This window comes from Balaenoptera borealis (assembly GCF_965194805.1).
Source record: "Balaenoptera borealis genome assembly, chromosome: 21".
Classification (NCBI taxonomy): domain Eukaryota; kingdom Metazoa; phylum Chordata; class Mammalia; order Artiodactyla; family Balaenopteridae; genus Balaenoptera; species Balaenoptera borealis.
This window is the reverse complement of record NC_138880.1, coordinates 26,940,632-26,957,638: the sequence shown is the minus strand read 5'-3', so window position 1 is coordinate 26,957,638 and position 17,007 is coordinate 26,940,632. Positions and strand designations below refer to the sequence as shown.

The 17,007-nt window shown below is 53.9% G+C and overlaps 1 protein-coding gene across 1 annotated transcript in view; it reads right to left on the bottom strand.

Moving 5' to 3' along the window:
• The window catches only part of ARHGEF10 (Rho guanine nucleotide exchange factor 10), a gene marked incomplete at its 5' end in the record, with an annotated part of 87,926 nt that overhangs the window by 65,492 nt on the left and 5,427 nt on the right, over window positions 1-17,007 (bottom strand). Inside the window, 3 exon segments of the mRNA XM_082375163.1 lie at window positions 363-641; window positions 1,288-1,476; window positions 6,920-6,999. Of these exon segments, the coding sequence (XP_082231289.1) occupies window positions 363-641; window positions 1,288-1,476; window positions 6,920-6,999 (548 nt within the window).

Sequence of the window (17,007 nt, the reverse complement as noted above, 5' to 3'; positions counted from 1 at the left end):
GGCGGCTGCTTAAACCACGTCCTCGAAGCTACACGCCTGCTCCTTCCCGCTAAGTGGAGGTGAAAGCCGTGGCTCATTAAACCAAAACCCCGGTCATGGAGCTGGGCCCCCAACAGCCGATATCACAGGTGCGGGGACAGGCTCCCTGCACCTGCCCAGCTTCCTGAGGAACCTCCTGATTCTCCCGACTCCTGCCCCCTCTCCCGGGTCCTCAGTGTGGCTGCTACACATGCACGCACGTGCACACACACAGCGCACACACGCACGCCCCAGGTGTGCAGTCTGCCCTGAGAGACGGAGAGCACCTTCTGCCCTCCCCCCCCCCCGCCCCGCGAGGTGAGGCACAGGTGCAGCAGCGCTACCTGCGGGGCCCGCGGAGCTGAGGACGGGGCTGGAGTAGGCGGGCAGCAGCAGGGGCAGGCCGGAGGGCACGGCGTAGCCGCAGGGCACAGGCACCGAGTACCCGCTGGGCACGTGCAGGCCCCCGCCCTCCCCCTCGGCCTCCGGGTCCGGAGGCGGCGGCTGGTCCTCATGGAGGGGTGTGATGTCGATGACGGAGTAGGGGTTGACTCTCGTCGGGACCCCGGGTCTCAGTGGTTCCGCCAGGGCGTCTGCATCCGCTCCCGTCCCATTTTCGTGTCCTGAGGGTGAGAGGAGACCGTGGCAGACACTCGGCCATCAAGGGCACGGCCGACACGCCCTGCTGGGCCGGGGGCCCCCAGGTAACCCCCAGGCCTGGAAGCACTGTCCTTTGGGGCATCGGTGGGGTCAGCGCGACCTTGGGGGGCGGCACGCAGCCTGGCTGAGCCCAGGGAGGCTCCTCCAATGAGGCGAACGGGTGACAAGCTGCCAGAAGTGGGGGGTCACTAACCACGCGGAGAGGTGGTGACGGTCCCAACCAGACCATTGGTGAGTGAATGAAAGTCACCAACTCCACCCCCAAATTTTAAAATGTAAATTAAACTTCTACATTTCATCTCAAATGGCATTCTTTTGAAAAAAGGTTTTATGCAACACAGTGACAAACTGGTGAGGCCATTTTTATTAGAAAATAACAATACCTGTTTCCTCCAAAATATAAATAGAAAGGTAGGCAGACAAGACTGAAAATCACGGAAAATAGAAAACAAATAAGAGAATCTCGGCCAAACTTGAGTTAAGTCATTTCGGTATCATTTCATCATATCACAGAAACATCATAAATCTCGGGCCCCCGGACCCCACCTTCCCCGGGACGTTCCAACCCGCAGGTGGGCCGGCTGGTCGCTGGGTGGCCCGAGGACGCACCTGACCCGGCCGCGGTGTCGGTGGCGGGGATGGCGGTGTTGGCGGCGGGGCTGTCTGCTCCCGTGTCCCCTGCCTCGGGGGCGCCCGGAGCCCGTCTGTCTGCTTCTGGAGCTTCATCTCCGCTGTCGAGATCCAGCTGTTCCCCCTCCTCTTCTTCATTGTTGTTAGTGTCGTACTTGACTTCACTCTCTGAAGTTTAAGGTAACGTCAACCACAGTGTTAGCGTTTGTTACCGGGAAAGCGGCTTCCACGCTCCTGAACACACAGCAGCCAAAGTCAGCCAGCGACGACCACCCAGATGGGCACCAGGAGTTGCTGGCGGCGCCAGGACACGCCCTCCCCCCCTCCGCCCCCCACCGGGCTGGCCCACTGCCTTTCTGCTGGGAAGAGTTCGTGCCATCAGGCTTTGGGGCAGCGATCTGGGTTTCCTCTCAAAAGGACCCACAACTCACAGTCTGGAAAGAAAAAGCTGGAGAAGACAGAAAGGAAGAGAAAAAGCACTTCCCACATTTTACACCCTGGACTTAGAACCACATTAGTAAAAATCAACTTGGAATAACATTAAATAAACCACCAGGCGAGGAGCAACGTTTAATTCAGCAGTTCCTACGCGATCAGTATAATGATTTCATCCCTTCTGTTCATCCCGCCGGGCTGCGTACCATCCTCACGGTTAAAATCCGCAGCTGTGAGCTACCTGTGTCACCTTGGTCATGGGAATTCTTTCCAACACTGCTCTCCTTGGGGGAAAGTGAGAGGGGATGCAAGGATTTGCTGATATAAGGGTTTTTACATGACAAACAGTATGATCCCTCATGCAGACTTTTAAAAGAAAAAAAAAAAGTCAGTTGAATTTAAAGGATCAGAACATTTTACCTGCCATAATCTCAAATCACTAGAGGGTGACTTTCTTTAAAAATTTTTTTCAGGAAAAAAAATGCATATGCTGGAGTTAAAATGTGAAATGGCATTAAAATCCTCCGTGTCTACCTGACACATATACATTACACATATACATTATGTATATATATACTAAATAAATTACACTTATAAATATTTTGTTCTAAAAAGAAGCGGGTGAAGGTGGTCACGGGAGAGCCTGTGTCTCAGGTCCCATGGTTCATGTTTCGTTCTGTCCCCTCCCAGATATTTTAGAGCCTATTTAGTGCGAGATATTGTAAAGCTTTTTTCTAACAATTTTCATAAATTCACTTGTAGGTATATTTTATCTAATTCTCAAAGTCTGGCAGTTGTACGATATAATCTCAAACAGGAGGTTTGACAAGAGAAAACCCCAGCATGTGGTTTGGAGTCCGTGCTCTCAAGAATCTCAACACTGCCCCGCGTGATTTGTTGTTACTAAGTCAAAACATAAGCTACTTTTTCCCCATCACTTTTGTCAGGGTATTTAATTGGTATTATTTCCCTGTCACATGTATTTGACAAACATGAATTTAAGGAAATGATGCCAACTGTATTTGGAAAACGTTCTGGAAAATTTTATTTTTCTGTTGAAGAGATTTTTTGCTCTAATATGCGTTCGCCGGTTTATTTCAGTGAATAAACTGAGTACCTAATGATTTAGCAAAAAAAGAAGGAAAGAAAAAGGCAGGCAGCTGCAGGGGAAGGGGGAGGAGGAGAAATCCGTCAGTCCCAGCCCAACCCGGCAGCGCGCAACTCCTAGCAGACGTTAGGACCAAAGGCCACAGTCCACACAACTGACCAGGAGCCCCGGGAATCAGGATGGGCTGGCTCGGGTCCCTGGCACTCCCAGTGGGAGAGCGCTGGCCACAGGGCTCGGGACAAAGGGCAGGGCGAGGGGGAGCCCGGGAAGGCTGCCGCTGGGGCCATCCCTCCTCTGTGAGCAGACAACCCTCCAGGACAGCTGAAAACCCATTAACACCTTTTAAAGATATGCCACAAATTAACACATTAAGGGAAAAAAATCAAAGAGTATTTGTAAATTCAGAGATCAGAGCTAGGCATATTGTTCCTGGGGCTTGTAAGACCATAGCTGATTATAATATGCAAGCTTATCCGAAGGTATGTTTCTCTTACTTCAAATGAAGGCTATTTGTTTTTTAATTCCTTTTACTGTTACGAAGGAGAGCTTTAAGAAGCACCAGACTGCAAACAGCCCCACCAACAAGGGGCTATTTACAGCCCGTCCTCTGCTGCCTCTAGGCTCTGCGTGTCACAGCTGGGACCAGGTCCCAGAGCAGCAGGGTCCCGGAACAATGCCGGCCCCTGTCACCCGCTGGCACGCCGCCCGCTGTCCTTCACTTCTGCCCGAGCTCGTCACCGGGCACCTGGTGAGGACTGTCCCGAATCAGCAGGAACATGGTGACATTGCTGACTTCCTTTCCCCACCAAGACTCACTTTTTTTTTTGTTTTGCTATTAATTATAGAAAAGCTTTAGCTGGTAGTGACTTTACCACCATCAAAGTGTTGAGTTCTGCATCCTGAGACATCCTGGACCATCTTGTAATACAGTGTTTACATCCCGGAGCATCTTCTAACTTGACTCGCTGAGAGCCTCCAGGGGCCCCGCCTCTAAGAGCTTTGCGGATGTTACCTCCTGAGGGCGGGGCTGCTCCAGCTCCATTATCCCAAAGGAGAAGGAAACCGAGGCCTGGAGAGATGCACACATGCTCCCGGTTATCCGCTCGTGCACCTCAGGGACCACGCTCAAACCCGAGCAGCCGTGCACAAAGTCCTTGAAGCCGCAGGCTTCTCCGCTGCACCCCACTTCCTCCCAAATCCCGCTTTACCCGGACGATCTGACTTGTCACCAAGGAAGCTTCTGGAAAAGGCACAGGTGCCTGATGACAGGTAACGATGGACATGGAGAGAGTTACCTCACCTGAACACGTAATGACACCGTGCACAGAATACTACGCAGCCACTGAGAACGACAGCTGTGAAAGCTATGTGGTGACACGGAAAATACTTGTAAAGTTTCAAGCATGACATAAAAATGCATACTCAACAATCTTAAAAATGTAAATTCAATGGCTGCAATTATGCAGAAAAGAAATATGAGGGAAAAGACAGAGAACGGATGAAAACACAAGTGTCCCAGTGGTGCTGGGGAGAACGGACCTCGGTGATTTCCAGCCCCTTTGTCATGTTCAAGGGAATTTTTTTTTAAAGATTTATTTTTATTTATTTTTGGCTGCGTTGGGTCTTTGTTGCTGCGCACGAACTATCTCTAGTTGTGGCGAGCGGGGGCTACTCTTTGCTGCGGTGCTTGGGCTTCTCCATGCAGTGGCTTCTCTTGTTGTGGAGCACAGGCTCTAGGCACGCGGGCTTCAGCAGCTGCGGCACGCGGGCTCAGTGGTTGTGGCGCACAGGCTTAGCTGCTCCGCGGCATGTGGGATTTTCCTGGACCAGGGCTCGAACTCGTGTCCCCTGCATTGGCAGGTGGATTCTTAACCACTGTGCCACCAGGGAAGTCCCTCAAGGGAATTTTTAAGAGGACAGTTTCATTTTCACAATGGGGGAAATTATACCTAAAGCATCACTGAATCATCAACAACGACGCCAGGCTGTTATCCCCGTTGCTAATCGTCACAAATGTTAACTACCCAGAAAATCTTGTATCAGAGTATTATCCTGTTTAAGGCATGGTACTAACATGTTTAAATCGTGGTCTTAGCCCTGGGCTGTCAGCCAGGAAACAGCCATAGGCCCGGGGAGATGGAGCTGGTCCTCTCCCGGCATCCTCAACACCCCACGTCAGCGGGACCTCCCCAGAGGAAACCTCCCAGGCGGGCCATGTAGAAGGTGGTCCACGTAGAAGGTCCCACCTTCTCCCAGCTGCGAGTCACTTCCCAGCTAAGAGGGGCCCTGCCTGGGGACAGGGTCGGGGGAGCCACCCGTGAACAGCCTGGCAGGACCGGCTGCGCCCCGGGAGCGACGGGCCTTGCCGGTGAGACTCGCTCACGAACGTGAAGACAGCAGGCCAGCAGGGCCCAGGAGCATCTGGTGCCAGAGCAGGAAGGGGTGGGGTGGGAAGCGGCCCACTGCGGGGAGAGGACGGAGGGCACTCGTGGGAAAAGGCGGTGAACTCTGCTCGGACCCTTAGCGCCCCTCCAGCCCCCCGAGGCACACTTCGCTCTCTGCGCCCGTCCTCTTCCGTCTTTACTGAGGTATGAGTGACAAATAAAAACTGTGTATTTACGGCGCAGGACTGGATGATGTGATCCACCTGTACTCTGTGAAACAATCACCGCAGCCTCCGCCCCACACTGGCACTGTCTTCTCTCTTCTCTGCCTTTCCCGTGGGCAGAACACGTAAGCTGCCCTCTCAGCAGACAGGCCTAAGCATCTCATCCCTGCGGCTGGACCTCGGACGCGGCCTCCTGCCAGCTGAGTCCCCGCACAGGCCTGGCTGCCACCTCGTGGTGCCCGGGCGTCTGGCCGTGCGCCCTGGGCCGAGGCCTGTCCCAGGCTTGCAGGCCCGCCCGCCAGGACGCGGTGCTGCTGGGCCAGGCCCTCTCCTCCCGGGGCCAAGCGCAGAGGTGCCTCTGGGGGTGAAGGTGGACGGGCGTTTCTGCAGAACTCGGGGCGTGACTGGGAGGCCGAGTCCATGGGGGGTGGGCACCGGCCGACACTGGGCGTTTGCCGAGAGCAGGGCAGGCAGGCGTGGCCTCCTCTGCGGAAAGCAGACCCTGTGTCCTGGAAGGACAACGCACCTGCCACCAGGTTTGAGCAGCGCACACGTCACCCACAGTCCTATAAACCAGGTGCAGGTGCTTCTGGGCCTGCCTTTTGTATTCTGATGCCCCCAGTAGCCGATGCCCCCTGAGCACCTCGGAGCCCGGCAGCTCCCTATCCTGCATGGGTGCCAAGGGTGCCGGTGCCCCTTAGAAACAGGGAAACGGCACAGAAGACAGCGACGGCTGGTTTCAGGGAAAGGCCAGGAAGGAAGGGGCGGGAGGGCAGTCGGGGGGTAGGAGGGGGAGCCCACTGCCCGGGCCACGCTCGGGAGCGTGCGGCCAGCACCAGGAGACGGCCCAGCGCACAGGGGGCCGTGGGGACCCCAGGCCTGTCCCCGAGAGGCCACAGAGGCCACGCTGCCCGGCATCGTCTGGGCATCACTTCCTTGACGGGGATGAAAAGTGGTGAGCGGTGTTGGTCTGTCTCGCTTTCAGTTCAAACAATCAAAGTCGGGTCTAGCCTGGAAGACCCCAAAGGCCAGCCACTCACACGCAGATGGAACTGCGGCCCAGAAACAGGCCCCAGAACCCCTGGCAGACCTGAGGGAGCCGAAAAGGAGGCTGCCTTCAGCTCCGGGGGCAGGTGCCCAGTGGCCGCAGGGTCCGGCCTAAATCTCGTCTCTGAAATGGGCCGTCACCCCCCCTACCACCTCCAGGGGGTTCTGATGGGTCGGGTGAAAGGAAACACAGGAGACCCTAGACACCAGTGTGGGCACCGCAGGGACGGGTGGAGGGGCTCGGCCAGGACCCCCAGGCCTCCGCCCCCTAGGGTCTGGGTAGACCCTCCTCCTCCCCAGGAGCTCCTAGCCCAGGCCCCACCCCAGAGGCCGCGGGTTAGTGACGTCCAGAGCACGGAGCCTGGGAAACAGCCCCAATTCACCTGCCCCACCACCGGCCTGCAACCTGTTACCTTCCCGGGCGGGAGCCGGCGGGCCCGGCTGGTCCATGCTGCCGCGTCCACCTCGCTCCTGGGCTCGGAGGATCTGGGACCTGCGAGGATGAAACACGCTGTCAGGGCCGGGGGGGAGGGTGGCCCTGGACGCCTCTGGGCACCCCGCCGACAGCCTGAGAGAAGGAAAATGCAGATTTCATCCATAGCTGCAGCGAAAGATCTAAGGACGTGAGGACCGCAAACCGCCTCGAAATAACACTCAGGGCAAAGCCAAATGGAGACTCCCGGTGTCTTGACGTCGCCTTGAATGCAGCCAGGGGTTGATTTTTGCAGCTGGATTCAATGGCCGGACCCTTCCTGGCCCAGGACGCTTTGATTCTCTGCTTAATTTCACACATGTTCTAAGGGGAGAAATGGACACGAAAGTCCAATCGTTTTTCCTCCTCCTTCAACTAAATCTTTAACAGTTTTGAGTGAAGGATTAATTTCTGAGGATGAAGGAGGAGGCTGACCGTTTCCTCAAGCCCTTTCGAGCCAGCGGGTCAGTAAACCCTTGGGTCTGGGCCGGATGCCTGCATCCTGCTTTGTTTTCTTTCTCTTTTCTGCTCTTCCTGTTTCCTCACACGCTGGTCTAAGAATGAGTGTGAACCACCAGGCCGTGAGAAGGCTGGTCCCGCTCTCCTCAGCATCTTGTGAACCAAGGTCCCTGTTTATGGGTGTTCACGCCACCAATACCTGCCTGGATTCTTCCAGAACGGTCGCAGGAAAGCAAACCTCACTCGGGAAGCCACACTTTGCAGAAGCACCTTGCCGGTTCTCGGGGTCCCAAATGAGGCCCAGGGAAACCCCTTGGTGACACCCTAGCCCCACGGACGACACATGACACTCAGTGATGCCAACCGAGGCAGTTCACCCTCTCGGAGAGAAACTGCAGTGCTGTTTCCAAACATTTACGACAGACACGTTCAGACCACAAGGGTCAGGGAACTCGAGTCCCGGAGAAACTGAGACAGTAAGCGGACGACCAAACCTTTCTCCACGGGGAGACATGCCGGCTCTTGACAGCGAACATAAAACAACTGCTTCCATTTCAGTCAACAAACCCTCAACCAACACCTGCCACATCCTGGTCTGCAAAGTCACAACAAGGGGACACGCATGCACACGTGCACAGCCACGTGACCGAGATGTGTGCACACACACACACGCTCACACACGTGCACACACATGTACACAGAGGTGAGTGTACATACACACACGCTCACACACGTGCACACACATGCAGAGGTGAGTGCACACATACATGCTCACACATGTGCACACACATGCACACAGAGGTGAGTGCACACACACACACACACACACACACACGGAGGCCCAGGGGGCTGCAGGGAGGGAACAGGAGGGAGGATTCGGGGCCTCAGAAGCACACAGAACGGGGGCGATGTCTGCTGCCGTGTCCTCTCCCAAGAAGTAAATCAAAATACCCGAGTGTGTATTTAACATCCCATTGGATTCACATCGGCTTCATGTGGCGCCAGGCCAGCTGTGACACGACACAGACACACGGACCGCATCCGCGGTGCTGAGCCTTAGGTGACGCCCGAGAAGGAAGCAGGTGGGGCCACTGGGCGGCCCTGGACCCGGTGCCAGGACCCCACAGGCACTGCTGGGCAGGACAGACATGGGTCTGCAGGAGGAAGGCAGTGCGATCCCCGCCCTGCGAGGAAGCGAGGAAGAAGAAACTGGTCGGGGCTCCCGGGGCGATGAGGGCTCCCATGTTACTTTACGTCCTCACCACCGACTGAGGACGGAGGCTGTGCCTCACTCCCCCAGCGTGAACCAGCCAAGTCCAGAGCAGTCCGGGGACCTGCCAGGTTGGTGAGAACAGGGCCCAAGTCGCCAGGGAGCTGGGCGTCAGAGCAGAGCACCCCCCACGCACCCCTCTGTGTGACCCCAGCACCGTGCCTCGCAGACACTGCTGGCACGTTGCCCGGGCTCGTTCAGAACAAGTGGGACGCACAGGCATGCGGGACCTGACGGCCACGTGGCTTTCCGTGTCTTACAGATTCGGGTTTCTCAATCACATCATTTACTCACCTTAAACCATGCTGGACAAGTCTCATTAATGCTATTTGTTTCTACTGAAAATGCACAAAACACAAGTCAAATTGACTTCTCGTTTCCCATTGCTAACGTGTGGAACAAAACAAAGAAAGACTATGCCTGTGCTTTTTCTTACTCTGATGCCTGACCCCATTAAACCACCACCGCTCACCCTCAGGGCGCTCCCAGGATGCCAAGATGGACCTCGCAGCCGTCCTCGTCGTCCTACCCGAGGCTGAGCAGCTGAGAGAGCACGGCTCCTGTCTCCAGAGGCAGAGCGGGACTGGAATCCAGGCCCCTGGTGCCTTGGTCTGCGCGTGTGACCGCGTATGAATTTCAGTCAGACCACGACACTCAGGGACTGTTTTCTTCCAAAATCAGCATCCACGGGGAACTGCCTTCCTGGAAGCTCACACACACACACACAGCATCTGCCTCTGGATTTGGGGGGCCTGGGTGTCCGTGATCTGAATTCCACTCCATGCAGGCAACACCCAGCACTGAAGTTTCAGCCCCTGGACCTCCCGGCAGCCCTAGGAAGCCTGCTCCCCGACGCTGGGCACCTGCCGCCTCCTGGTTGCCCTACAGGTGTTTTTAGGGACGGGATGAAGCCTGATCGGCCCACGACCGACCTCGGGATGGAGGACAAGTCTCGCTTTCACAAGCCTCCTCCCCGGCAGACGAGCAGCAGGAAATAATGCTAACCTGGGCTGCAGAGCCGTGGGGATTATCACTGTCACTTTCCAATTTAAGCATCCTGATGAGAGATTTCATTGTGCACTCAGGTTGTGGTTTCCAACAAAAAGATGACACACGCGGTAGAAGCAGCAGCCCCGAGAGATGGGCACAGAGACGGTCCCTGCAGTGCGGCTGTGACTCTGCCTCAGAGCCTGGGCGGCGACGGAAGTGCCCCAGTCACTCGATTTTTTTTAGTTTCATGGAAATAGCCTGAGTCTTTGCTCCAGCGAGGTTTCCAGCATCTTGGCCGTCTCTGCAGGCCTGCAGGGAGAGCACCGTGGACGCGTGGACGCTCTGAGGGACGGGACCCGCCGCCCCTCCCAGCAGGTATTCCCTGAGCAGGGGATGCCCTGGGTCCCGAGGGTGAGGAAGGCAGCGCGCTCTCCACAAGGTCCTTTCCGCTGAGAAGCAGCACGACGAGTAAACAGGGGGCTGGGAGCCTGGACTCGGGAGCCAGTCCGGGGAGACCCTGCTTGGGTCCGACCCTCCGGCTGGACAAGCTCGGTGTCCTCGCTGTGAACCGAGGTGACAGGGACATCTCTGCCGGAGGCCATGGGACCAGGAGCAGACAGCACTGGGGTTGGTTCCCCAACTCCCACCCTGGCCTCTGCGCTGACCAGTCACAAAAAGTTGGGGGACAGACTACAGGCTGAGCCTGCCCCCGACCCACCCAGATGGGACCCGTCGAGTCCACGCACCAGAGACTGTGCCATGGTAGGTCAGGGGCACCCAGCGTCCCGCACGAGGGCTGGATGTCCACTCGGAGCCCAACGGGAGCCAGTGCACCTCAAGCCCGGGGACAGAGCCTGGGGACAGAGCCCGGGGATGCGGGGGACGCAGGAATCCTCATGGCTCAGGGCCGCTGGCGCTGGGTCCGCCGTTGCCTGAAACCACGAGCTTCCCAGCGACCTCACGTTAGGAAGGTTCTACCTCCACATGGAGAGTCAGGAAGGAAGAACTCAAAGCTCGCAGGACCTTACAGTATGAGTCCTGTTGGAAAGGCTCCAGCTAAGTTTAACCAAACAAACTCCAGGGCAAAGCAAACACACCAATCCTTTTCACTGAACATTTTCATAGATTCTTAAGTAAACATAATGCTCACAGAAGCAAGAAGGAAGGAAGGGAGTGGGGAGAGAGGGAGGGGAAAGAAAGAAAAGCACAGCTTCTCCCTAAGCCGCGCGCAGAACTTAGCCGGCAGGGACGTCTATTTTGTGCTCATCGAATTTGGACCGCAAAGGGCACAGGAGTGCAGAGCACACGTGGGGCCTCGCTGGGGGTGTGTCCTGGGTCCCGTGTTTCTCTGCTCACGTCAGACTACGGCCACTTCCATGGGGCCGCCTCCCCTCCCCTCAGAAAGGAAAGAAGTGACGAGAAGTGATTTATTCCGTGTGGCAATGGTTATTACACAGCATCCAACCCCACATGTTCACCTGCTCACCACCTTTTCCAAACGGTCCCCTGTCCAGGGGATCAACCCCTCAGAACTCCTGGCGGGGTGCTCACCTGGACGGAGGGTGGGAATCGTGCCCCCCGCCCCAGGCAGCGCACCCCCTGCCATCCACACCCGCACTGCCTCAGCCCTGCTGCCCTGCCTGCAAATCTTTATGAACCAACTCCCTCCTGCATACTCCCGACCCGAACTCTCACCCTGCGAACAGCTCCCGGGTCACCTCTGCGTGTGTGTGTGGTGTGTGTGTGTCTCTGTCTCTCTGTGTCTCTCTCTCTGTCTCTCTCTGTGTCTCTGTTTCTGTATCTCTGTGTGTGTGTCTGTGTCTCTCTCTCTGTATCTGTGTGTCTCTCTGTGTCTGTCTCTGTATCTGTGTGTCTCTGTGTCTGTCTCTGTATCTCTGTGTGTCTCTCTGTAACTCTGTGTGTGTCTCTGTCTCTTACTGTATCTCTGTGTGTGTCTCTCTGTGTCTGTCTCTGTATCTCTCTGTGTGTCTCTGTGTCTCTCTCTGTATCTCTGTGTGTCTGTGTCTCTGTATCTCTGTGTGTGTCTGTCTCTCTCTCTGTATCTCTGTGTGTGTCTCTCTCTCTGTATCTGTGTGTGTCTCTCTATGTCTCTCTCTCTGTATCTGTGTGTGTGTCTCTTTGTGTCTCTCTCTGTATCTCTGTGTGTGTGTCTCTCTGTGTCTCTCCCTCCCCCTGCTGCCCCCTCCCGCACTTGCCTGCTCTCTGCTCCTGGCCGGGAGGAAGGGACACACTTGTTCCTCGGGAAGCCTGTCCCCGCCCCGTGGGGCTGCCTGGGCTTGGTGACAGGAGTAAATCCTGGGGCACCGGGACGGGGCGGGTAGCAGAGACGGGAGAGGTGGACACTGGGGGGTGGCATGGGGACCACAGCTGGAGGAGCGGCGCACAGACGGCCGGTGGGGATGCAGGTTTGGCTGGAAGTCTGAGGAAAGGGAGCCCCAGCTGACGAGAGGGGAGCGGCCTCCAGCCCCACCGGCCTCCCCGGGATCCAGACTCCAGGAGGACAGGAGCACCATCACTCTTGTTCAGACAGAGACAGAAGGGAGAGAGACGGGGCGGTGACAGCTCTGCCCCTGGTGGGTGTGCCCACCCCCTAGGGAGTCCACGTGGCTCCGGAGGGGGATACAGCCCCGGAGCCTCCCAGACACTGTCCCTGCAAACACCACAGGCCGCGACACACGGGCCCAAAAGAATGAACACGTGGAAGCTTGGCTGATGCCCAGGCCATAATCTGCACTTTTATGGGGGTGAAAACATGCATTTAATTATTTATTAGGGCCTCCTAATAAGGAACAAAACCCAGAACTGTGCCTGACACGGGGTCTGCTTTCAGAAGAACACTTGTGGGGGGCGGGGGTGGACAAGGGGGAGGGGGAGGCGGAGGCGGGGCTGGGTGATGTCCCTGCCCTTCCTGCCCCCACTCTCCCTTACCTTCTCTGCCCCTCACTCTTCCATCCCTTATACACCTGGACCACAGGCCTGGCCTGGCCCAGACTGGACTGGACCGGACTGGCCTGGCCTGGACCGGGCTGGCCTGCACTGCTGCTGTTCTGTGCCAGGTCCCTCCAGAATCCAGCAGGCCCTGCCCCCAGCGCAGGTCCACATCAGCCGGAATGCACGCGCCCCGAGCCAGACTCAAGCATCAGGAAGACAGCTGCCCCGCTGCCCCCCGAGGACCAAGGCACCCAGAGACTCACAGCACAAACGCTTCACGCCCCATGGACTCCTGAAGCCTGCCCGCATCCAAGGCCCCCAACACGGTTGTCCATGGCCACACAATCCAGCCGGAGAGCCTTCTCTCAAAACCTCAAAACCACCTAGACAAAAGCACAGTCGCTTCATTTCAAAACTTACCAAGGACGAAGTTAATTCTGTCTTTAATTGGCAGTGTCTTTGAGAAATGTTTTCATCAAAGGGGGTATTATATTCATAAAACAAAACAGGACAAAGTTACTCTTGCGAGGGGGTCATCACCAGACTGGCCTCTGCGTCTCCGTGTGTGACATTCTGTGCCCTCTCAGTCAGCTGATGGGCATCTCTTCCTCCGATTAATTCTTGGGCTGCAGCCTGTCCTCTGTCTGTCCAGGCCTCCCTGTCACCTCCCCTGCCACACATGCCCCTCCAAGGACAGGCACAGAGCACCCCAGCCGCTGGCAGTTCAGGACTTGACCAAGGACGCAGAGCAAACAGGCACCAAATCACCCCAAGGAATCAGGGGAGGAGGGCGGCAAGGAGAGGAGACGGCAGGAAACGCCCCACCCCTCCTCCTATGACCCACACACGCAGCAATTTCTTGCATGATGTAAATCTCAACTTTCAAAAACCATCCTTACAGACAAGGACATCCAGCCTCAGGAATGGAAGGAACTTGGGAAAACCCTGGGGCTGACGTCCATCCCCCTGCCTTCCTTGCAGGGGCACGTGGGTCAAGGTCAAGGGTGACGGACTGTGAGGGCCCTGGCCAAGGGGCTCACATTCCAGCAGGAGTTCCCATTATTTACAGGAAACACAATGAAATTCTTCCACAGAGAAGGAAGTGTGCTGTGCGAATGTGTAATTACATCAGTCGGATGCAGACGAAGCCACTGTCCCCGCAAAGCTCCCTGGAGCCTTTCATCACGCGTCCAGGGGCAGCAGCTCAGCCCAGGTGTGGGGCGGCCTGGCTCCACCTGGCCCCACCCTACAGACGCCGTCCCCTGGGATTCTGGCACTGCCCACACACCCAGCACTGGCTCGGGCCACACTGTGGACCACTGGGGGGCGGGAAGGAGGGCTGTGTCCAGGCAGCATCTGCAATCACATCTGCCCTGCTGCAGGGGGGCTGAGACTCCCCTAGGACGGGAGGAAGGAGGACAGAGCCGGAGTGCAGCCTCAGTGTGGGGAGCGGAGAGAGCTTTCCTGAGGAAGACTGAGGGGAGGGCGGGCAGAGGAGGCTGGCCTGAGGTGGGGACATGTCCAGGGCAGAGCCTTGTCCTCAACTCGGAGGGCGCCACGGAAGGTGTTTGATCAGGGACTGATGTGGCCAGAGTTGCCTTTTTGAAAGGTCACACTGGCATCAGGTGGACAGGGCATCAGGAAGGAGGGCCAGGTGGATGGAGGCCATCCCCCAGGAGGCTGTGGGGCAAGAGGTTAGGCTCATGACCACGATGATGACGGGAATGAGGAGGGGGAAGCACAGGAGACGGCACAGAAAGTGCAACTATGGCAGCCAAGCTACAGGGATGGGCGCCTTCTGTGAATTTTCCCGCTTTCTTCTGGTGGTTGATTAGCAGTTTCACACCATCGTGGTCAGAAAAGATGCTTGATGTGATTTCAGTCTTCTTAAATGTATCAAGACTTGTTTTGTCGGCTAACGTGATCTATCCTGGAGAATGTTCCATGTGTGCTTGACAAAAATGTCCATTCTGCTGCTTTTGGATGGAATGTTCTGTACATATCTCAAAAAATTCACTAAAGTTGCAGAACATAAAGATGTCACAAGAAAAGAAAGTTATAAGCCAATATCCCTGATAAACACAGATTCAAGAATCCTCAACAAAATACTGGCAAACCAAATTCAACATTATGTTAAAAGGATTTATTCCAGGAATGCAAGGATGGTTCAACATCTGCAAATCCACCAATGTGATACACCATATTTAAAAAAAAAAAGAAGGACAGGGGCTTCCCTGGTGGCGCAATGGTTAAGAATCTGCCTGCCAATACAGGCAACACGGGTTCGAGCCCTGGTCCAGGAGGATCCCACATGCCGCGGGGCAATGAAGCCCATGCACCACAACTACTGAGCCCGCGCTCTAGAGCCAGCGAACCACAACTACTGAAGCCCACGTACCTAGAGCCCATGCTCTGCAACGGGAGAGGCCACTGCAATGAGAAGCCCGTGCACCGCAGCAAAGAGTAGCCCCCACTCACTGCAACTAGAGAAAGCCCGCGCGCAGCAACGAAGACCCAATGCAGCCAAAAATAAAATAAATTCTAAAAATATATAAAATAAAAAATAAATTTAAAAAGAAGGATAAAAATCATATTATCATCTCAATAGATGCAGAAAAAGCATTTGACAAAATTCAACACCCATTCAAAACAAAAATTCTCAACAAAGTGGGTGCAGAGGGAATGTGCCTCAACATAATAAAGGCCATTTATGACAAGCCCACATCTAACATCATACTCAAGAATGGAAAGCAGAAAACTTTTTCTCTAAGATCAGGAACAAGGCTAGGATGCCCACTCTCACCACTTTTATTCAAAATAGTATTGGAAGTCCTAGACAGAGCAATTAGGCAAGAAAAAGAAATAAAAGGCATCCAAATCAAAAGGAAAAAGTAAAACTGTCACTATTTGCTGACGACATTATATATAGAAAACCCTCAAGATTCCACCAAAAAAATTGTTAGAATAAACAAGTTCAGTAAAGTTGCAAGATACAAAATCAATATACAAAAATCTGTCGCATTTCTATATGCTAATAATGAACTGTCAGAAAGAGAAATTAAGAAAACAATCACATTTACAATTGCATCCAAAAGAAAAAAATCTAGGAAAAAATTTAACCAAGGAGGCAAAAGACCTATACATGGAAAACTATAAGACACTGATGAAAGAAACTGAAGAAGACACACATAAATAGAAAGATATTCTGTGCTCATGAACTGGATGAATTACTATCATTAAAATGTCTATACTCAAAGCAATATACAGATTCAATGTAATCTCTATCAAAATTCCAATGGTTTTTTTCACAAAAATAGAACAATCCTTAAATTTGTATGGAAACACACAAATAGCCAAGAGAAAGAAGGACAAAGCTGGAGGCGTCACATTTCTTGACTTCAAACTGCATTGCAAAGCTATCGTAATCAAAACAGAATGGTATTGGCATAAAAATAGACACATAGATCAATGGAAAAGAACTGAGAGCCCAGAAATAAACCCATGTGTATATGGTCAATTAATCTGCAAGAAAGGAGGCAAGAACAGTCAAAGAGAAAAGGACAATCTCTTCGATGATTAGTGCAGGGAAAACTGGACAGCTATATGCAAAAGAATGAAACTGGGTCACTACCTTACACCATACACAAAAATTAACTCAAACTGGATTAAAGACTTGAATGTACGGCCTGAAACCATACATCTCCTAAAAGAAAACACAGGTGATAAAGTCTTTGACATCAGTCTTAGTGATGAGGTTTTGGATTTGACACCAAAAGCAAAGGTAACAAAAGCAAAAATAAACAAGCAAGACCACATCAAACTAAAAAGTTTCTGCACAGCAAAGGAAACCATCAACAAAGTGAAAAGACGACCTACAGAATGGGAGAAAATATCTGCAAATTATCTATCTAATACGGGGTTAATGTCCAAAATACATAAAGAACTCATACAACACGATAGCCGAAAAACAACCAATCTGATTTTTAAAAACATGGGCAGAACTGAATGGACATTTTTCCAAAGAAGAAATTCAAATGAAAAGATGCTCAACATCACTAATCATCAGGGAAATGCAAATCAAAACCACAATGAGATATCACCTCAGACCTCTCAGAATGGCCATCAACAGACAGACAAGAAATAACAAGTGTTGGTGAGGATGTGGAGAAAAGGGAGCCCTCGTGCACTGTTGGTGGGAATGTAAATTGGTGCAGCCACTATGGAGAACAGTATGGAGGTTCCTCAAAAATATAAAAAATAGAGCTACCATATGACCCAGCAATCCCACCTCTGGGTATTTATTCAAAGGAAATAAAAACAGGATATCACAAAGATATCTGTCCATGGCCCCTCTCTCC